The 22,121-nt window shown below is 50.6% G+C and overlaps 1 protein-coding gene and 1 pseudogene across 8 annotated transcripts in view; one reads left to right on the forward strand and one right to left on the reverse strand.

The window, feature by feature from the left end:
• The window catches only part of FBLN2 (fibulin 2), a 96,936-nt gene that overhangs the window by 65,369 nt on the left and 9,446 nt on the right, over nucleotides 1-22,121 (forward strand). For 3 of the 8 annotated variants that reach the window (XM_039886585.1, XM_039886586.1, XM_039886589.1), the window contains exons 4-16: nucleotides 659-788; nucleotides 1,586-1,729; nucleotides 4,752-4,932; nucleotides 8,173-8,382; nucleotides 8,997-9,110; nucleotides 9,760-9,861; nucleotides 11,937-12,077; nucleotides 15,807-15,941; nucleotides 17,874-18,011; nucleotides 19,834-19,977; nucleotides 20,101-20,229; nucleotides 20,714-20,839; nucleotides 21,855-21,971. In XM_039886585.1, coding sequence (XP_039742519.1) covers nucleotides 659-788; nucleotides 1,586-1,729; nucleotides 4,752-4,932; nucleotides 8,173-8,382; nucleotides 8,997-9,110; nucleotides 9,760-9,861; nucleotides 11,937-12,077; nucleotides 15,807-15,941; nucleotides 17,874-18,011; nucleotides 19,834-19,977; nucleotides 20,101-20,229; nucleotides 20,714-20,839; nucleotides 21,855-21,971 — 1,811 coding nt within the window. The remainder of the gene's footprint in view (nucleotides 1-658; nucleotides 789-1,585; nucleotides 1,730-4,751; nucleotides 4,933-8,172; nucleotides 8,383-8,996; nucleotides 9,111-9,759; nucleotides 9,862-11,936; nucleotides 12,078-15,806; nucleotides 15,942-17,873; nucleotides 18,012-19,833; nucleotides 19,978-20,100; nucleotides 20,230-20,713; nucleotides 20,840-21,854; nucleotides 21,972-22,121) is intronic. The other 5 variants (XM_039886587.1, XM_039886588.1, XM_039886590.1 and 2 more) reach the window with 5 other exon arrangements.
• LOC120622592 (uncharacterized) lies at nucleotides 6,489-6,606 on the reverse strand (annotated as a pseudogene).

The following is a 22,121-nucleotide window of genomic DNA, read 5'->3' on the forward strand; positions in this document are numbered from 1 at the left end:
CTATTTAGGAGTTAGAGTGTGCACCATTCAGACTCTTGGAGTTTTGAGTGAAGCAGCCCTAGGGCGGGCTTACATCCCTCTCATGATGGGAAACTCACTCCTTCACGGACAGCCAATTCTATCACTGGATAGCTCTTGCTGGGACATGCTTTTCCTCAAGTGGGGCTGAACCCTGCTTCCCTGTGACCCCTGACTCTGTGCCCTGGCTCTGCCATCATGCTGCAGACTCATCAGCTGCCACAGCCTTACAGAGATTGGGAGGGTGACCAGAGACCCTGTAGGCTGCTCTCCTCTAGGCCAACCCACCCAGCCCTTCCTAGGATTGAGTCTTCCTATCTTGGCCCTATGGGGGATTCGGAGTGCCAGTCACTCTTCCTTATTTGTCAGGGACACAACACTGAGTCCAGCAGGGCCCAGGCCTAAGTCTTCTTGGTTAAACCAAGGAACAGATTCATGTGACTCAGTGGGGATGTCCCGGCTTTGCCAATGCCCTGCCACCAACACTGGCCCCACTCATAGTAGACATGGGCAAGGGCCTCCCTTCTCTGACCCTCAGTTTCTTCCTCTGTGAAATTGGGGCCATGATCCCTCTTACAAAAGGTCACTGGGAGGTTGGGGCTGGGCACTCAGGTGGGACTGAGGTGCACCTCTGTTGCAGGACAGCCCAGAAGCACTGCTGCGTGTCCTACTTGAAGGAGAAGAGCTGCATGGCTGGTGTCATGGGGGCCAAGGAGGGCGAGGCCTGTGGGGTTGAGGACATCGACAACTGTGGCATTTCCCTGTACAAGGCAAGCCTGACCTGTGGCCTTCGTTGCCTGGGTTTGAGGGTCCTTGAGGGCTGAGGGATGGACTCTCATGCAGGGCTCCTCAGTAGGGGTGACCCTCACACCTGGGGGTGGGGGAGTGTCTCTTTATCTGCACAGAAAACATCATCAGTTATTATATTGACCTCTTCACGAAATAGTTACTGAATACCACTGTATACTGGGCCCTGTTTTAGGCATTAGAGATGCAGAAATGAGTAACATATGAAAATCCTTGTCCTCTCAGGGCCTTCATTCTCGTCAGAGAGACAGATGGAGATTGAGATGAATATCTTAATGTATAATATATTAGATATCGATGATGCTGAGGAGGAAAAACTGAAGAGAGGAGGGAGATAAGCTGTGTCAGGATGGGGAAGAGCTAGAGTTTCAGCTAACAGTGGCTGGAGATGGCTTCACCAAGAAGGGCACATTTGGAGTAAAACCCTAGAGGAAGATAGTGGTGAGCCATATGGATGTCTGTGGAAAGTATCTTCCAGGTAGAGGGAACACAAGTGCAAAGGTTCTGAAGCAGGCAAATGCTTGGCATGTGTGAGAAGCAGCAGGGAGACCTGTGTGGTTGGAGTGCAGTGAGTGAGGGGGGAGTAGCAGGAACTGGGGCCAGAGAGGTGATGGCAAAAGACCCTGTCCATCATTATAAGGATGGTGGTTTACTCTGAGTGAGGCGAGAAACTTGGAGAATTTGAGGGACATTGCCTGGGTCACTTCTGGCAGTTGTGGAGACCATTCATTGAGGGGGCTCTTCTATGTGGATAATGCAGTCAAGACGGAGTAAAACCTCACCAGGCAGCCATGGGACAGAAAGAAGAGGACGGCTGCCTCGTGTTCTAAAGTGGTCGCTTGAGCTCCAGGCAGCAGGGGAAGGAGGAAGGACCCCCTCACCTTTTAAGTTATCTTTAATTGTGGCAAGTACATATAATGTAAAATGGCCATCTTAATTACATTTATTATTTTTTAAATTTTATTTTTATTATTAGTTTCAAGTATACAGTACATTGGTTAGACATTTATATAGTTTGTAAAATGATCCCCCTAATTGTTTCTTCTCTTCTCTGGTCTCCACCTAGCCATTATGTTAATGCTAACTGCCTTCCTTATGCCATGCTCCCCATCCCCATGACCATCTATCAGCTACTAATTTGTACTTCTTTAACCCTTTACCCCATTCTCCCAGCCCCCAACCCTCCTCTTCTCTGACCATCACCCATCACCAGACTGTTTTCTATATTTGTGAGTCTGTTTTTGATTAGTTTGTTCTTTTTGTTCCTTAGATTCAGCATATAAGTGAAATCATTTGGTAGTTATCTTTCTCTGTCTGACTTATTTCACTCAGCATAATAACCTCTAGGTCCATCCTTGTCATTGCAAATGGTAGGATTTCATTTTTTTAATGGCCGAGTAATATTCCATTGTATATATGGACCATAACTTCTTTATCCACTTCTGTTGATGGGCACTTAGACTGCTTCCATATCTTGGCTATTGTAAATTGTGCTGCCGTGAACATAGGGGTGCATAGATCTTTACAAATTATTATTTTGATTTTCTTTGGATAAATACCGAGAAGTACAATTGCTGGGTCAAAAGGTATATCCATTTTTAATTTTTTGAGAAATCTCCAGATTGTTTTCCATAGTGGTTGTATTCCCACCAACAGTATATGAGAGTTTAATTATTTTTTAGTGTACAGCTCAGTGGCATTAAATATACTCACATTATTGTGCAACCATTACCACCATTCATCTCCAGAACTCTTTTTTCAGCTTCTCAAACTTCTCAAAGTTTTCCCATCAAACACTTACTTCCTGTTTTCTCCCTTTCCCCCAGCCCCTGGCAACCACCACTCTACTTTGTCTCTATGAATTTGACTACTCTAGGGCCTCATATAAGTGGAATCACACAGTATTTGTATTTTTGTGACTGGCTCATTTTACTGAGCGTAATGTCCTCAAGGTTCATTCATATTGTAGCAAGTGCTTGGATTTCCTTCCTTTTTAAAACTGAATAATATTCCATTACACGTATAGAGCATATTTTGTTCATCCATTTGTCTGTTGATGGACACTTGGGTTGCTTCTGCGTCTTGGCTGTTATGACTAATGCTTCTGTGAAGAAACCCTCTTTTGAAGACAGACAGTACTTCCACTCATGTCACATTCACCAGGGCTTAGTTCAGTAGCCACACCTAGCTGCAAGGGAGGCTGGGAAATGTAGTCTTTATTCTGGAGAGGTTATGTGCTCCACTGAAAATTGGGAGGAAGGGAAAACAGACACTGGAGATTGACATCTGGCTAGCTATGTGGCAGAAGACGGGGCAAACTAGAGCACTGGAAGTTTTAGGAAACATCACAAAAGCAGATGTTTGGAGGAGAAGGGATAGATTGGAAGAAGACACAGTGTCACAAGCCTGGATAACTGTGACAGAGACCTCTGGAGGAGGGTGGCATTTGGGAGTTGATTTTTACTTCAATTTTTGTCATGTTGGGGTTGATTTTTTTCCTAAAAATAACAATTTAAGGAAAGGACTTAGGTGATGGGCAGGTTTGGAATCCCATTTTTATCTGTATGTTTGACCCTGAACCAATCTCCTTTTTTGAGCCTCAGCTTCTCCATCTATAAAATGAGGATAATATATTTCTTATGGGGTGGTTGTGAAGATCAGAGGTAATGCAAACTAAGTATTAATTATATTGTGGGTCTTCAACAGGTGGAAGGGTTCACCACTGGGTGTTGCAGGCCTGGAGTATCAGTTAGAGATTGCTGTGTAACAAACAATCCACAAATATGCTGACTTATGACTGGCCTATCTCATGTGTCAGAGTAGTTTTGCTGGCTTGAGCCATGCTCAGCTGATCTTAGCTGCATTCACTTATGTGTCTGCTGCCAGCTGATGGCTCTGCTGGCACTAGATGATTTAGGATGGCTGCAGTGGGATGACTTTTCTCTATGTAATCTCTCAAACTCTAGCAGGCTAGCCTGGGCTTGTTCAGGTAGTAACTGGGCAAGGTTCCAGCACCGGGTAGAAGTACGCAAGGCATTTTGAGACCTGGGCTCAAAAGTGGTACACTGTGACCTCTCTCATCCTGTTGGCCAATTCAAGTCATGAGGTGCAACCAAGAGATTGAGAAATAGTCTCTCTTTTGATAGGAGAAACTGCACTATCAACATTGTAAAGGCAATAGACCCAGAGAAGAGGAAGCAATTATTATTATAATCAATCTACTACAGTATTTGGGGCTATTATTGTAATCAACCTACTACAGTAGTTTAAACAAGTTAAAGATTTTCTTTTTACAGGTAAGTGGTCTGGGACAAGGGTGTATCTACACAGTATCTTCAGGTACCTTGGCTTCTATTTTTCTGCTCTGTCATCTTTAGCCAGAGTTTTCATCTTGAAGGTTACCTCATGTCCCAAGATCGTTGCTAGAGGTCCAGCCATCATACCTGTTCCAAAAAGGAGGAAGAGGTATGCAAAAAGAAAGCACTTCCAGGTTGAGTCAGCCCCAGTTAAAAGTTCTCCTGAAAGCTTCACCCAGTGATTTCTATCTCTAACTATAAGGAACCTTGGAAAATGCTGTCTTTTAGCTGGCCTAAATAGAATTAATTTGCTAGTAAAGAAGTGGTTAGTGGATATGGCTAGGGGTTCATCTGTAGTTCTTTTCACAGGGGCTATTTATTAATTATTTCAAAAAACTTTCATTAGTCCTCCCTGAGCCAGACATTGGAAATGGAGACAGATAATTCCTCTATCCTTGGAGAGCACAGACTGGACAAAAGAAACAAAACAAGATTAATACATTCTCATTTCTCAGCTTCTCCACTGAGCCTGACCTAGGGTGCCTCCTGGGGACCCTCAGTTAGTCACATGAGAAGGCAGATGGGTTCTGAGGAACCAGGATGTGGCAGTGACCACATGTCTCTCTCCAGCAATGCTGTGACTGCTGTGGCCTGGGGCTCCGTGTGCGGGCCGAGGGCCAGTTGTGTGAATCCAACCCCAACCTGGGCTACCCTTGCAACCACATCATGCTCTCCTGCTGTGAGGGTGAAGACCCCCTCATTGTGCCCGAGATCCGACAGCCTCCAGAGCCTGAAACCAAACCACAGAAAGGTGGGTACTGCCTCACCCTGGGACAGGGTATATGGGATAGTTGGGTGAGGGACAGAGAGCTGTTGGGGTTTCTAGCCAAAGCTGGATGCTCTCTTACCTTTCGTAAGGACCCTGGGTCCACAGCCATTTGTGGCTTGAGGCACAACTTCTGCTTAGACAGAGTTCTTCGGTGGCCTCTGACAGTGGACTCTGTTATATTATTTCTAAGATGGTGATCTCATTCACTTTTCCAAGTACCATCCATTTCACCCACCAAGCCACCAACTGCTTACTACCTATTACCCTTTTGTTTACCTACACATCCATCTGTCTTCCTCCTACCTACCCACTCTTGTATCCATCCGTCCATCCATCTGTCCATCCATCCATCCATCTATCCATCCTTCATCTGTCCATCTGCTCATGTATTCACCCACCATCCTGGTCAGCAAACCTTTCACTCACCTTTCCTTGTGTTCATTAATCCTTCATCCTTCTCACCTATGCCATTCCTGTATCTTCTGGGAACAGGATATAACTAGTACAGAGAATGCATTTATAAATGTTGCCTCACCTGCCTGATCAACCCCTTCAGGCTAGCACCATCTATTTTCTCTGTCCCTCTGTCTCTGTCCCTATGCTTGGCCCAGAAGAGTTACTAGCAAATGACTGAATGAATGATGGGTTTGTTTGGTGGCCCCCTTCACCACCAGACCATGAGTTCTTTGAGTGCTTACCAGGCCTATACTCTTTCCCTCTCCATCTCTGTCCCCAGCAGCCACAGGCAGTGTGTGTGTGTGGGACGGGTGGCTCCAGTTGTGTGTGGGGCCTCCAGGTACCAGTGTGAAGCCTGGAGCCTGTGTTTGCTCTTGCCTGAGGGTCAAGAGCCACATCCTGGAGCTTTCATCCCCCAGTGTCCCTGGGATCTCCTCCCTCCCATGCCCTCCATGTGGTGGTCATTGTTCTAGCTGCCATATCTAGCCTCTGTCACCTTAACCAGGGCTATCTCCTGGACTCATGCCATTGCCTTCTTTGTGCCTGTGGACCAGCAGGAGCCCAATGAGGGTGTTCCAGCGAGTAAGCTAATGTTTGTACATCTGGGCCTGGTGGCCCTGGAGTTGGTGCCATGAAAGCCCTAGCAGGTCACTTCTGCAAGCATTTGCTCATTTATTAGCCTGACCAACCAGGGACCAAGATGCCCAGGAGAGTTCCAGAACCACCAGCTTTGTTTTTTCTCCAGCTGTGTGGACTATCTGGAGCCTTATGGGCCTGTCCTGGGCACTGCAAGGATTGGGAATGAAAGCCCCAAAGGTTGTCCTAGCATTAAGGTTAACTCTTGGTGTCTGGAGTCCCTCAGACCTGATTGGAATTCCAGCTCCATCATTCTCCTCAGCAAGGCATGGTCATAATTGAAGACTGTCAGACGCGGGATCCTGCTCTTTACCTTACTCAGTGTGAGGATGGATGACAAGATGGATGCTCATCAAAAGCTTACAATGGTTCCTGACAGCACTCAGAGCTGCCACCCTGTTAGTGTTGCCATGTTTTGTGTGTCTGTTTTTTTTTTTTTTTTTTTACACCTACAGCACCTGTATTCCAGTATTCTTTTCCATCCAAGTACTAACCAGGCCCAACCCTGCTTAGCTTCCGAGATCAGATGAGATCGTACGTGTTCAGGGTGGCATGGCCGTAGACTGTTGCCAGAGGGGCAGGGCCTCACCCTAGGTGCACAGCATGCCCTTGGCATTGTTGGGACTAGACTTTTGGCTCTGATGACTCCCATTTTTAACCCAGGCTTTCTGGTATCCTGCACTCAACCAGACCCAACCATCCCTGGGTCTTTGTCTTAGTAATACAGGACAGTGGAGATCTATACATGGGAATTAGAATGCCCACTTCCACAGATTACAGACCCAGGGGCTCCTAGAAGAGCTCACATCCTGTGGGTACAGGTTTCCTGGACATGAGGGTGGGCCCAACAGATACCTGTCTCTCAAGTAGGGTGGGGCAGCAGTAAGTATATGGAGGATGGACCAGGCCAGACCAGGGGAAGCTGACCAGGCCAGCTTGGGCACAGAGGCTGTCCAGTCCAAGGAAATGCAACTTGTTGAGCTTGGTTCTAGGAGGCTGGTTGCGCACTGGCGTGAAGGCCAGGTTAGTACCCATAACTGTGGATCAAGATACAATTGAGGAGGAAGTCCGGCTTTGGGGATCAGAGGGTAGGCACAGAGCTGAGAAGGGTCCAGAGATATGTGTTCTTCTCTTTTGATGAAAAACTGGTAGGTAATCTGGGCTTCATGGGACACAGGTGGCAAGTTCAGAGCAACCTGTGTTTCAGTCCTGCTGAGGTGACCTTAGGCAAATCACTAGGTTTCTCTAAATCTCAGAGTCCCCTCTGCTGGGAGAATCATTGTGGGAAATGTTCTGATGAGAGTGTGCTGAGCATGATCCCTAGAGATGCTGCCCAGCCTACAGCATGCCCAACAGAGCCCAGGTCCATCTGCTGCCAGCGTGTAGTGCTGGGTATCCATAAGGCTGGATCACCAGGCATCATTGCACTACCTGTAGCCACCATGCCGGGGCTAACTGGGCTGGAGCTTAATGTAAACACCCTCAATATGAAACATGTTCCTCAGATGTGACCTCATGCAGCTGCTCCTTTGCGGGGCTTGGCTGCCTGGTGCTGGTGGCCAGACCTGAGGCCCCAGGCCAGCATGGAGCAGGAAGGGTTGCAAGCCCCTCCCTTTCCCATTACTGTTAGATGAAGAACCTTCCGAGTCACCTAGACCCTACAAGCCTTCTTTCCTACTCTCATTTGCTCCCCACTGCAACCCAGGAGGCATGGAGAGACCTAGTCCTGTCCAAGGTGACACAGCTATGGAAGGCCCAAGTGAGGGTTCAGGTCTTGATCTGATTGAACCCAGGTTTGGGACACTTTCTGTTCCTAGAGGTGGTCCTCCCTGAGGTTACTGAGGTCAGGGGTCTGAATCCAATTCAACACTATAGTCAAAGCTTCCTGAGGGCTGTTGTGGACCTGGCTCTGATGGGTTCACTCTTATTGCTGGGGGTCTGTTCATCTACTCACCTGTTCACTCAATCACCCACCCATCCTTCATCCACCCACCCACCCATTTATGCTATCTCAGCTGGCCACACACATTGTTCTGATGAGAACCTGCACTGACTTTCTGGGGGCCTGAAGTCTCAGCCACTTGCTGGGGCCAACCCAGCTGCCATCATGAGCACTGACCCCTGCTCCAGTTTCAGAGACACAGCTGGGGAGCCGGGAGGCCCTGTCACTGGGCATGGAAGCCGATCTGCCCAACAGCCTGCCTGGCGATGACCAAGATGAGTGCCTGCTCCTCCCAGGGGAGCTGTGCCAGCACCTCTGCATCAACACTGTGGGCTCCTATCGCTGTGCCTGCTTTCCTGGCTTCTCACTGCAGGATGATGGCCGCACCTGTCAACCAGGTAAGGGTCTAGACAGTTGGGGCACGTGCCAGGGCTGACCTTGCCAGCGGTGAGTGGCATTCCTGCAGTGGGGACTATGGGGTACTTCTCCCACCACCTCACACGTTGGAACCCGCAGGACCCAGAGGCCCCTGGTGATGGACTATGTGAGGCCAGACAGATGGGCTCCCTCTCAGAACTCCATCTGCAGGGGCAGCCCCAGTGCCCTGCCCTGGATTTGAGTGAAGGACCAGGATTCAAGCCACAGAGGCTCCCACCAATCCAAGCTGCATCCCCTGGGCTCATGGTGGTTAGGTCCCAATAACTAACCCGAGAGGCTGCTATAGCCCCTGGTCTGGGAGGGCTTTCTCCCTGCCAGTTTCTAGGGAGATTTGTTGTCAGTATAGAAACTCACTCCCCTTCTTCCTTGCTTCCTCTGCCTTGAATATGTGTGAGATCATTCTTGCCCAAGGTATGTTACTTCCTGAGCCTCAGTTTTCTCTCCTGTGAAATGGCTGGGGGAGGATTAAATGAGGCAGTCTCTGTCAGGTGCTGGCCTGGTGCCAGTTAGGGCCTGAGGCCTGGCTGAAGATGTAAGGCAGACTTCCCCTTCCTTTCTGCTCTGCCTGGGACAGATGGTGGCTCCCCACAGCCAGAGGCTGCAGAGGAATCTGCACCGAAGCCAGAATCCTCCCAAGTGGCCCCCAACACCATCCTGCTACCACTGCCGCAACCCAACACCTGCAAAGGTAACCTGGGCCTTGGGGTAGGTCTGGGGTGCTTGTAGGTGGTGAGCTCTCCAGTGCTGGGTGTGCACAAGATGGCCCCTGCCAAAGGGGTGCTTCCGCTTGAGGGAATAGATTGGTCTCACCTGTCTGAACTGAATGTAGCTAAAGAGGTGAGATTGGGGCAAGGAGGAGAGTCAGCCTGGGAGATGAGAGGGAAGGGGATATGAGAATAGAGGACAGCCTGTGGTGATTGTACGTGATCCCAAGTAAGCCAGTTAGCTACTTTTTTGGTCTCAGTTCCTATAAAATTGAGAGACTTAAGCCTTTATTTGTAGAACTGTCATGGAGACTTCTATCCAGTAATATGTAGAAAATTCTTTGTTTTTCTGCTCCTCCCTTCTTTCTTGTTCCTTCTCCGCATCCTGTCTTCTCTTTCTCCTTCTCACTTCCATCGCTGTTACTCAAGGGAGGGGTTCAGTATTCAGGTGTTGGTGGTGGCAAGAGAGCTAGAACATTATCCCAGGCACCAGCCCATGTATGAGCTGATTTAACCAGTGAACTTGTAAAAAGGTCCAGGAGTGGGGTTCCTTAGCTCCCAGCCCCTCCATCTGTAGGTTAGAGCTGCAGGTGATGAGTCTGGTGGTCTCTGATTTCTGTGGTTTCCTTCCAGATAATGGGCCCTGCAAGCAGGTGTGCAGTGTCATTGGGGACACAGCCATGTGCTCCTGCTTTCCTGGCTATGCCATCATGGCAGACGGCGTGTCCTGTGAAGGTAAGTACCACAGGGGCTGCCCTCATACTGGTGCAAACAAGGAAGGTAGGACAAACAGAATGAGGGAGGTGGTCTGAATCTAAAACTCATTGCGTTGGTGAGAGAACAGGTTTGGCTGCTGTGTTGAAGAGCCTCAAATAGCTTAAGCAGGTATTCCCTGTCATGTCACTATGCACATGTGTGCATGCAGTCCAGGTCGGTCACACAAGTTGGTCAGGGCCCCAGGCCCCTTCTGTTGTATTGTCTGCCATTCCTTAGAGCAGCGCTCCCAAACTCCAGTGTGCAGCAGAGACACTGGGAAGCCTGGTGATAGCTCGGATCCTGAGAATTCTACAGAATCCCCAGAGATCCTGACCCAGTAGATCTGGGGTGGGGCCTGAGAATTTGTATTTCTCACCAGGTCCCTGGACCACACTCCAACTACCCTGTCCTTGAGGGTCACCCTTGCCTGTGTGGCTGAAGCTGTTTCTTACCACATTGACCCTATTCCGGCCATGGGTGGAGAAAGGGAAAGAGAGAAGTACGTGCCCAATTATTGTAAGGCAGGACCTGGAAGTGGCATTTGTCTCTCTGCTTGCCTCCGATGGGGAGCAAGACTGAGGAGTAGGAGCCCCCAACTGGACAGCACTAAAGTCAGTTCTGTTACTGAAACCAAGGAGGGGATAGTGAATGTTGGTGACAATTAGCTACTTCTGCCATTCACAAGGGGCCGAAGAGGTTGTGAAAGCATGTCCCTTTCATGCCAGCATCTCTGCTAGGGTCTGGGTCTTGTCTTGCTAGGGCCTGTGGTCTGGGACCTCCTTCTGTGAGATGGGAGCATTGGATCTGACACCTGCGGGGTGGTTTCCACAGGGAATGAGGCCTTGAGAACAGCCCGAGAGGCTTGAGACTGCACCTCCTCATGTCTAGAGGCAGGACAGACATGGAGCATGCAGGTGGTCTCGTACACACCAGTGCAGCTTCCACTTTAGATGTGACTCTGGTGGGTGTCTGAGAGTATCAGGATTAAGTCTCTCCAGAAAAATGCCCACATCCCTGCCAAAAGCTGAAATCCCTTGGCTGAGACTGTTCTCTGATGTGGGAAAAACAGAATGAGAGAGATGGTCTGGATTCAGAAGGCCTTGGGCAATGACTTCTCTAAACTTTAGTTTTGTCCTTTAGTTCCCAGAGAAGGCAGGAGACTTGCCCAAGGCACACATCATGGTAGTGACTGGCAGGCCTTTCTTTTGGGTGGTGGGTGCAAATCTCAGGTGCCCTCTGGGCTTTGCTCCTCATCTTTCATGGACCTGAAGACATGAGGATGTATCTCTCCTGGGTTGCGGCTCCTTTTAGGCCCAGCCAGGCTGTGGGCCAATGTCTGTGTCTCTCCAGGCCTCCTTTCCTCCTCTGCAGAGCCCCTGGTGGTAACAGTTATGGGGGCCAGGCCAGAGGTTGCAGACTGGTATTCTGAGGGTACAATCTGCCCTGCAGAGGAATCTTGCTAAGCTCTGCCCTGTTTAAAACAATCAAATGAATAACCAACCATGAAAAACTCAAGAATTAAAAAGTCCAGATTTCAGTTTTTTTCTTGAAAATCTGTAATTTCTGCCCACTGGGAGTCTATATTCCTGGTCCCCCCTCTGAACAGAGCATAGGCCTTGAAGTGCCTTTAGAGCACTGCTCCCCATTAGCCCCTTCTCCCATTTATGTTACAAACTTGGCCCCCTAAACACTTGAGTTTGCAACCCCTGCTTTGTGTGTTTCCCTTGGCTGCCTGTGGAGGTGGAGCATCTCTAGAATGTGGGTGGGAGGCAGCCTCTGGTTCTGCCCTGATATTTGACTATGGGTAGGCTGCTTACCCTCTCCGAGCCTCACTTTGCTATCTGTCCTTACTGGGGTTCCATCTCTGACATCTTTTGACTGTATGAACTCAGACTTGGGCCCAAAGCCCAGAGGTACCACTGTTTGGCTGGGAGGCCCTGGGCAGATCCCTGCCCCTCTCTGAGTCTCAGTTTCCCCATCTGTCACTGGATGCTTCATGACAGACCACGTCTCTCTAACAGCCCTTCTGTTTTTCCTTCTGTGGCTGTCACTAGACCGAGACGAGTGCCTGCTGGGTGCTCACGATTGTAGCCGGCGACAGTTCTGTGTGAACACCCTGGGATCCTTCTACTGTGTCAACCACACAGTGCTCTGTGCCCAGGGCTTTATCCTCAACGTGCACAGGAAGTGCGTGGGTAAGCGAGAGCCCCTGCTGCCGCCACCATCATGGCGCTCTGCTCTGCTCCACACCAAGCCCGCTACACTGCAGCCACATGCTAAAGGGCCTGCCCTTTGCATATGAGCTCTCACCACAGCCGGCATCCCATGCTCTTTGTCACATCCTGGTGTCCTGTCCCGCTTCTCCACCGATGCCACTGGGAGGTCGCTTTCCCCAGAGATGTGCCTGAGAGTCAGAAAAGTAACTGACGTGTGACCTGGCTGGGTCACTGAAATGAGGAGGTCAGACCTGTGGGCAGCAGGATAGGATGTGTGAGATCTGGAAGCAGTAAGCCCGGGTTTGAAGCAGGACCCTCTAGTAGTTCTTTGACCTTGGACAAATGACTTTCCTTTTCCAAGGCTCAGTTCTGTCATCTATAAAAAGAGGGTACTGAGGTCATCGATCCTCCTTTGGGACATGTGTGTACAGCGTAGCATAGAGGCTGGGGCACAGTGAGCATGTGATGTCAGCTGCTGAGATTGTCTTTAGATGTTTCCAGAGTCCCTTCCAGATGTGAATGGATGGAGCTGGGATGTGGCAGACCCGCTTTGCACCCCAGCTTAGTATTCATTAGCCGTGTGACCCTGAGCAGTGGAACTCTCCTCTCTGAGCCTGCTTCTTCACCTCTAACCTTAGTGCTTGGAGGACTGGGCAAGAGCTGCTACCCAGCTCCTGGCCTGTACATAGATGGGGTCAGTGACTGATAACAGCTTGTCCCTCCTGCTTCTCAGTGCCCACGTGGGCTGAGCACTGGGGCTCCAGGCATACTCTATGGGCAGTGAGGAGGGTGGACTTGATGTTCTCCCATGGCTGGGGGGAATCATGTTTGTCCTGAGCAGAGATAGACTCAAAGTAGCAGGAACTTGGGGCAGACTGGAAAATACTACAACAGGGACACAGACAAAGGGAGAGGTCATTCTAGCTGGTAACATCTGTACACACTTCCTGGACAAGGTGGCGTTTGCACTGGCCTCCACTGATGGCTAGGACTTGGAAATCAGAAAGGGCATGCAGGGTGGAAGGAATAGCTCAAACAAAGGTGTGGAGGTAGGAACAATGCAGGTGCATTCAGGGCATGTGACCAGAGCCTAGCCCTTCTTTGTGCTTGGGAACCATGTCTGGCCTTGTCCTCTTCTTCACCCTCCACTGCTGGGCAAACAGGTTCCTGGTACTGGGCTGAGCAGCCGCTGCAGACATGTTTGCCCCTGGCCTCCAGCCGTCGGCACAACATGTGCCCTCCTAAACCTGCTTGTCAACAGCTAGGCAGCTCCTCCTGTCTGGGTTGTGTCTGTGTATGTGTGTCTGGGATGGCAGATCCCACCAGGGCCTGCAAGCACCCCTCCCAGGATGCCCTGCCTGCCTGCTGTGGCCAGATGGGCAGGCTCCCCTGGTGGCCTGGAAAGACAACCTTTTGCTAAAAGTGTTCTCTGGGCAGCCAGAAAACAGGTTCTGGTATTAAAAGAGCAAAGGTACATTCCATTTAGCAAAATTTGAGCTCACATTTTCATTCTTTCCTTAAGTTCCCTTCTCATTCATCCTGCATAGACTTATCAGGGTCTCTTCTTTGTCCTTCCATTCTACTTCCTTGTTCATTTTATCCTGTTAGCATTCGTTCTTTCCATTACTTATTCATTCTCAAATGTATACTGGTATTTTCTGTGGTTTGCTTGTTAGCTCCAGGCATGTTTATTCACCTGGCTGGTGAGATGTGAGACTGGTGCCTGGATGAAGAGTGTGGCTTCTGTAGCCAGACTGCCTGGATTCAAATCCTGGCTCTGCTACTTTCTAGTTGTATGACCTTAGCCAAGTCATTTAACCTCTCTGAGCCTCAGTTTCCTTGCCTGTCGAATAAGATAGTAATAGCACTTCCATCAAAGAGTCTCTGTGTAAAGATTAAATGAGTTAGTCTAGAACTTGCAAGTGTGTGTCATTACTGCGATTCAATAAATGTACTATACTGAGGCAGTCTGCATGGGTTGTGATAAATCTGGTACTCGACAGATCCCTGTTGAATGAATGGCTGCAGAGACAGAGGTATGTAAGCTGAAGTGGGGGAAGTGTTGAGTGGTGCCAGGTCCAGAGGACATCTGATGGACACGTGACCTCTGTGGTGACTCCCCTGTGCTTTTTTGTTGTTAGCTTTTTTTGCCCTGCCTTTGAGGACTGTCTTGGCCCCTGGGGAAATTGTCCTCAGTGGGCTGGGCTCAGAGATTGCTGCCCCCATGAGGAAAGACTCTGACAATCCAGGGCCCAGAGAAGACAGTGCTGTGGCCTAGGCCCCAAGAATGCATAGCTTTTATCCCCAGAGTCACCACCTACCTGTCCTTTCTCTGCCGTCAGGTTGGCAGTTCCTTGAGGACGGGGATTGTGGCTGACATTCCTGCTTGGCCACCTGGACCTAGCACAAAACAGGCGCTAGCTAATGTGTGTCCAGGAATGAATGAATCAGCAAATTATTGCTGCACCTTCCCTGCCAACTGGAGCGTGGAGGCAGGCACTGGTCATGCATTCCTGCATCCTTAGCTGACCTGGAGTGATGTCTGAGTCGGTGAACTCTCTGAGGATTTTCCTCCTTCCTCCCTGCTGCTCCTTTTCTCTCTCTCTTTCTCTGACTTTTCACCTTCCCAACTGCTCATGTTAGGAGTCAATTTTTGGCCTCTTCTCTCTGTGCCTGTCCCCCAGATGACCTCAGCAGCTAACCACTCTCAAATTAGTACCTCCACTCAGACCCCTCCCATGAACTCAGAGCTGTGTCTCTGACTGTTTCTCTACTCTCGAATTCAGTGTGACCACAAGGGCTCTTAACTTCCCCTGCAGGCCTTCTCCCAGCTGTCCCTGTTCCCGGGGCTGATGCCCTCATCTGTCCAACTGCTTGGCCAAAAAAGCTTTGCAGACCTCTTGGCTTCTCTTTTTCTCACACTTTCATCTTATCCACTGGTAGATCCTGTTGGTTCCACGTTCACAATATTTTCCATAATCTGACTGGTTTCCTCACCTCCATGGATGGCAGTCCATCATTTCCTATTCTAAGAGCCTCTACCCTCATCCCTGGAGTATTCATACCCAGGAGACCATGTTACATATAAGTCAGACCATTTTCTATCTCTGACCCTTTATGGCTCCCATCTCCCTCCACTTCTCCTAGCACTCTTCTCTCCCTTGTAGACATACTTCTTCCCAACTGGCCCTCGAACCTGCCTGGCAGATGCCCTGCTCATGGCCCTGGTATTGGCTGTCCCCTCTGCCTGGAATATGCTGGGCTCATTCTGTCACCTCTTCAAATGCTTCTTCAAATGTCCTTTGCTCTGAGGATCCTCCGCTGGCCTACTCAAAATGGCACACCCCCCACTTGCTGTCCCTCAGCATTCCTTTTCTTAACCCGCCTCTGTTTTTTCTACTACACTCATGACCACGTTCCTATTATGTTTGCTTATTTATCTGTTGGACCTCCTCCACGTAGTGTCCTCATAATGTCAGGGATTTCTGTCTGCCTTGTTCACCATGTATCCCTGGTGTCAAGTACAGTGCTTGTTGGCACATGGAAGGCACTTGATCAATCATTGTTGAGTGAATGGATGCATAGACAGGTGGACATCAACTGCATACTATTCTCTGGATAGTGAGCACCTTGAGGGCAGTGCTGGCTGCACTCAGCCACCATCCTAGGAGTATACTTTAGCCTCTGATGGCCTTGCTTTCCCCACAGACATCAATGAATGTGTGACAGACCAACACACGTGCAGCCGGGGTGAGCACTGTGTGAACACGGTGGGCTCCTTTCGTTGCTACAAGGCTCTCACCTGCCAGCCAGGCTACATCCTCAAGGATGACGAGTGCACAGGTGAGCACAGTGGTCTGCAAGTCCCACCCCTGATCTGCCCCGCTCCACCCCCTGCCCTGTCCCACCTCCTGACCCATCCCTGGCTTGCCCAGAGCCAAGAGCTCCCAGCCTTTGGGTTTCTTGTCTGTAAGAGGACCCCATAGATGATGGTATTTGGGGCAGAGGGGTTGTTTGAGGCTACTGGGGGAGGCTAGGGTATGCTCCTGGCTTTGCTACCTTTTCTGGTATCTGGGTGCTACTTACTCCCCTCACCATGCCTCAGGTCTTCTGTTTATATGTTGGGATGGAGGCCCATGGATCACTTCTGTCCCTTTCACTGGAAAGTTCTAGTCTCTTAGGAAGAGGGAGAATTTTCATAGAATCATTTTAACAGCTATTTCTGAGCTTCGTGTCCTTGTCTCTGACCTCCTGACGAGGGACATGGGGCCACACAGGTTAACAGGAAGGTGGCAGAATGGCTTTGGCCTGGATGTTACATTGGGGTCCAAAGGGGCCCTCTGTGGAGGTGATGCTGGAGTGGATACCTACATAATGAGAAGTTCCTGGCAAGGGTGTTCTAGGGAGAGGGAACAGCAACTATGCGGCCTTTTGAGAGGGGAGAGATCTTGGCATGTTCAAAGAACAGAAAGAGAGTCTCTGATTGGGGCAAACATGCCTACAGCTTGGAAGAAGGGTATAGGCTTGGTAGGCCTGATTAAGGAAGGAGTTTATAGTTAATTTCACATGTGATAGGATAACTAAAAATGACGAGAAGAATGTCACCAAGGACAGAAGACCTATTGAAGTGTTCGTGTGTTATAAGCCCTGGAGAATGCTGATGAGAAGTAGCCCTGAGGTTGGGTATGAGCTCAGGGAAGTGGATTAACTCACTCCCTGGACACGGAGTTGGGGGTGGGATGAGCTAAGAAGAGAGATGAGCCCAGCACCCTTTTCACAAGTGTGTGCACACCCACAAACAAGGGCATACACAGATCCATGGCCAGCCCTCCTCCAAAAACCCAGACACCTGGCGAGGGATGCCACCTCCTTGGACATGCCCTAGCACTCCCTGACTCTCTCTGTTAGGGCACTGGGCTCCTTAGAGTGGATGTGGAGAAACCTGTTCAAGCACTGGATGGTCATCAGATGGGCTGTGCCACTTCATGTCTAGCTCCCAGAGGGTAGGCTACTGTGGGAAACTGGTGGAAGCTTTGGAAACCAGAGAGGGAATGAATGGAGGGAAGGACAATGGACAGACTACAGACAGACACAGAGGTGTTGGTCTGTCAGTTAGCAAAGCCAAGTGAGTTTTGGCCTGCCAGCCTGTTTCCTGGTCTGTAAAAAAGACCAGATGTGCCTGCTATGCAAGAAGTATGGGGGGAAGCAGAGGGCCGGTGCTTTGTAAGCTGTGAAATACTGCACGGAGGTGAATGCCACACAGTAGGTGGAGGCAGCAGTTCTATCCAGCTCTGGCACTCCATCCTCGGAAGCTCCAAGCCTTGCTGCTGCCAACTGCACGTTCAGAGAAACCTGGAGATGTGACTGTAGGGATTTGAGCATGTGTCCTCATTTCTGCCTGCCCAAGGAAGTTTGGGGCAATGGTTAAGAGTACAGGCCTCAGAACAGGTTCCCCTGGGTTCTGGTCCTAGCCCAACTCCCCTTAGTTGTCTAACTGTGTCTGTGCTTTGGTTTCCCCTGTGTAAGATGCGGCTCGTCATAGTCCCTACTTTGTAGGGTTGTTTGTTGTGAGCATCGAGTAGATAAATACCTCTCAGAGTGCTGACTCAGTAAATGTGGTGATGTTTTTATTTTATTATTGGATGTGGACAGTATGTTGCTCTGCCTGCTTTCTATGATCTAGAAAACCTTTGTAACCATCAAGGTCATGGCAAGGATGTGCGGGCAAGGGCCCGCCAGCCTGCCAGTCCCTGACTCCATGCCTCTGTGTGCCAGATGTGGACGAGTGTGAGCTGGGCACACATAACTGCCAGACGGGCTTCACATGCCAGAATACCAAGGGCTCCTTCTACTGCCAGGCACGGCAGCGCTGCATGGAGGGCTTTCTGCAGGACCCCGAGGGCAACTGTGTAGGTGAGTGGTCGGGGCCGCCTTCCCCAGGTGCCTTTGGAAGGGGTCATGGCTGGGGGACTCTGAGAGTTTAGAGATCAGGCAGGCCTGGCTTACTGCTTTCACTCTCTCCCAGCCTAAGTGTCCTTACCTGTGAATGGACATGTCAGTGCCTGGTGCCAGGAGGCACTTGCAAAACAGAAGCTCTTATTATCCTGAGATGTCTGACCTTGGTGTGTGTGTGTACTACAAGTTTCACAGAACATTACCCTACTGCATGTGATACTGACTGAAATTTCTATTTGCAGAGAATGCTAGTGAGACCTTCAAGGTGTGTGTGTACTACAAGTTTCATAGAACATTACCCTACTGCATGTGATACTCACTGAAATTTCTACTTGCAGAGAATGCTAGTAAGACATTCAAGGTTGATTTTATGCTGTACTCATGGGTCGAGACCCACACTTTGATAGATGCTTGCCTTGTTGTCCCCACATGGTTCTGATGAGATCTTGTACTCTTCCCACCACTCTTGAGCCGCTTCCAAAAAGCACCTGGCCCACAGCCAGGAGGCTCCACCTTCCCCAAGGCTGTGACCTGGCAAGCCCATGGTGTAGCACCAGCGCCTCTGACAGCATCCTGAGGATAGGCCTTATCTAGGCCACACTCAACCCTGGGAGGGATGAAAGACACAGAGGGAGAGGTGGAAAGGCAAGCATTATGCAAGGCCAGCCACTGGGTGCAGACAGAAACAAGGGATGTGTTAGGACACAATTTTTGTCACATATCCTTTCCTAAGAAGAACAGCTCGTGGGGTGGGTGTCCCTCTCTTACTGGGAGGACACAGGGACAGAGAGGGGCCTTAAATTCATCTGAAGGCTTTCACAAGACTCTTTGGGGTCCCTCTAGCCAGTCTTAGATCTGAAGCTGTCCCTAAGACACCCCATTTACAATTGCACTCCAACAGTGACAGGACATGGGCAACCTCTCAGGACACCACAGGGCTGTGGGCACAAGAAGGTCCCTGTGCTCTGCCCCGGGATACCCAGTGAGGGTCAGGGCAAGGTGGGGAGGGATCTGCCTGATGACAAACAGTTCTTCAGTGGTTCATTCACCGACAGCACTTCCTGAGTACCTGCTGTGCGCCATGGTTGTAGAGTCAATGGGCTGCAGCAGTTTAACGAGACATCTTGGAAGGGAGAGAGTAAATAAGCAAACATTTATATAAATGGCAGTTATTCAAGGGTACTTTGATAAATAATAAGGGTAGAATAAGGATGAAAGCTTAAAGGGGGGGTGGCATCTCTACCTAGAATGATCAGGGGATCAGGGAGGGCCTCCCTGAGGAGGTGAGATTGGTGCAGGGACCTGAGGAAGTAAAAGAGCCAGCCATGAAAATATTAGGGGTAGTGTGTTCCAGAGATGGGAGGACAGCATGTGTAAAGGCCCTGCGTGGGGCTGTGCCCAGGTGTGGTGGGTTGATGGAATAGGCTAGTGGGGCTGGGGCGCAGTGTGTGAGAGAGTGATAGAGGGTGAGGTTGACAGGCTGGCAGTTTTGGAGAAGCCAGAATAAGGGCATGACTTTCTGTAGTTATCCTAGTTGTCAGCCTTGATTTCTCCTCTGCCTCTAGCTGCTCCATTAGGGAGCAGCTGGTAGGTACTTGGGTTTTGGGAATTGAAGCCCCTCATGCCATGGGACTCGAGTGGGACAATATGACCCGCAGCCTTAACCTTTGTTGGTTTGGAGCCCAGGACTTGCTGCCCCCCAGTTTGGCCCTGGACCCAAATTCTAGGGCCTGGAGGGGCGCTGTGCCAGGCTCCCTGCCACCCACACCCACCTCTATAGATATCAATGAGTGTACGTCGCTGTCTGAGCCATGTCGGCCTGGCTTCAGCTGCATCAACACAGTGGGCTCCTACACGTGCCAGAGGAACGCACTGCTCTGCGGGCGAGGCTACCACGCCAGCCAGGATGGGACTACGTGTGTGGGTAAGGCCAGCAGGCTCCCCATCCCCTGGCCATCCTTGGCTTTCCTGGGTTTCTGGCCTGTGGGACGCTCGTGCAGAGGGAGAGCTCAGGCCTCAGGGTGTCCTGGTCACCTTCCCTTGGCAGATGTGAATGAGTGCGAGGCAGGCGTGCACCACTGTAGGGAGGGCCAAGTGTGCCACAACCTCCCTGGCTCCTACCGCTGTGACTGTAAAGCCGGCTTTCAGCAGGATGCCTTCAGCCAGGCCTGCATAGGTAGGCGGGGGCTGGTTGCCATGACCCCTCTCTGGTTTCTCTGAGCAGTGCCTACCTGCCTCAGGCCAGCCTCCTCCCAACCCCACCCCCCACTTCCCACCTTCCCCCGCCCCGCCTTGCTCTGACCCAGGTCTACCTTTTCTGGGTTTGACTGCCTTCCTGCCTTCTTGTCCAGGTGTGACTCCATTTCCTCTGCTCTGGTCTCTGTTCCTCTCAGCCTTGGTCCCCTCTTCTCTTGCCCTTTGCTGTGACCGTGTCCTTCTGTCTCTGGCTTCCCTCCAACATTTTTACTGACTTTCTCCCCTGCCTCTGGTCTTTTTGCTTCTTCCTTTCCCTGTCTGGGTCCCTCCCTGTCTCTCTTGGGTTCCTGGTTCCCTCTTCCCATCCAGTCCCCTCTTATACCTGGGGTGGAGGGAGCTGGCTTCCAGGTCACCTCCACCCTCCCTGTGGGATGCCCACCCTGCCCTCTGCTGTCTGCCCACAGACGTGAATGAATGCTGGACCTCCCCTGGCCGCCTTTGCCAGCACACATGCGAGAACACAGTCGGCTCCTACCGCTGTTCCTGTGCCTCTGGCTTCCGTCTGGCTGCTGATGGCAAGCGCTGCGAAGGTACCACTGACCCTGATCTTAGACCTTGGCCTCTGACCCCATACAGATGCACCCACCATGTAAAACCCGTCTCATGCTCAGCCCCTACCCTTACACCTCTACCTCACACTTCTCCATTTCTCTGTCTGTGGAAGCCCTCTTTGGCCTCAGCTGGTCTAGCTGTTTCCTGCCATGAGCCCTCCTTGAGGGCCCAGGGCCCCAATTATCTTAGACTGGAGGGGTAGGTGTCTGTGTTATCTACAACCCCAGAGGGAGCTCCTTGCAGGCAAGGGTGGCAGCCCAGTCTCTGCTCTTGATAGGTTCTGATCCTGGTCACAATTACAGGGAACAGAAGTTAGTAAAACATGAGATAGGGACTGTGGCCACCTGCAGAGCCCAGGATCCGCTGGCAAAAGTGGGCAATAGCCACAGAACACCTGTGGATGGGTGCCATCCAATTGTACCAGTCTAGGATGACATGCTCAAGCCCAGGAAAGGCTTGGCACATCATAAGAGTTCAGCAGCTCTTGGTTGGATGACTGAAAGACAAGTCTTTTCCTATGAAGAGCTCAGAGTCCAGTAGATATTCCATCTAAGCTGTGAAGTGATTCTGTAGTCAGTCACTCATACATTGTTCAGTCCGCACTGCCATGGAAGCCAGCACTTGCCTGCCTCCCCCAGCATCATGCAGGGCTTGGGGAGGTGCTTATTAGCACTTAGGTGATACTTCCCAGAGTCATCTGGGCCAGGTGCTGTGGACCCTCAGAGTAGCACCTGAGGATCTGAACCTGACCTGTGGCTGCTTCCTCCAGATAGCAGCAGGCTAGGCCAGGACTAGCAAGCCCCAGCCCCTGCCTCAGCTGCCTGCCCTAGGTGGGCCCCTTGTACTTATCTGGGCCTCAGATTTCTCAAATTGCCCCAAGGGGAAGCTGGAACTAATGTTCTCTCAAGAGGAGGCTCCAGATGAGCCTGGACCCCGACCCTCATCTTTGGGCTAGGAGGATTTCGCCATGACCACTGACTGGTCTTCCTGCAGATGTGAATGAGTGTGAGACCCAGCGCTGCAGCCAGGAATGTGCCAACATCTACGGCTCCTACCAGTGCTACTGCCGCCAAGGCTACCAGTTGACTGAAGATGGGCATACCTGCATAGGTACCTCTCCTCTGCCCAGGGCCTTTTCCTGAGAGGCACCCCTTTCCAGTGTACCAGGTTCCCAGACACACAGAGGCTTTATCGTCAAATCAGACTTGGAATCTCATCCCTGTGACCTCCTGGCTTTGTGACTTTAGGCAAAGACTTCCT

Source organism: Pteropus medius, unplaced genomic scaffold (genome assembly GCF_902729225.1).
Source record: "Pteropus medius unplaced genomic scaffold, Ma_sr-lr_union100, whole genome shotgun sequence".
NCBI lineage: Eukaryota > Metazoa > Chordata > Mammalia > Chiroptera > Pteropodidae > Pteropus > Pteropus medius.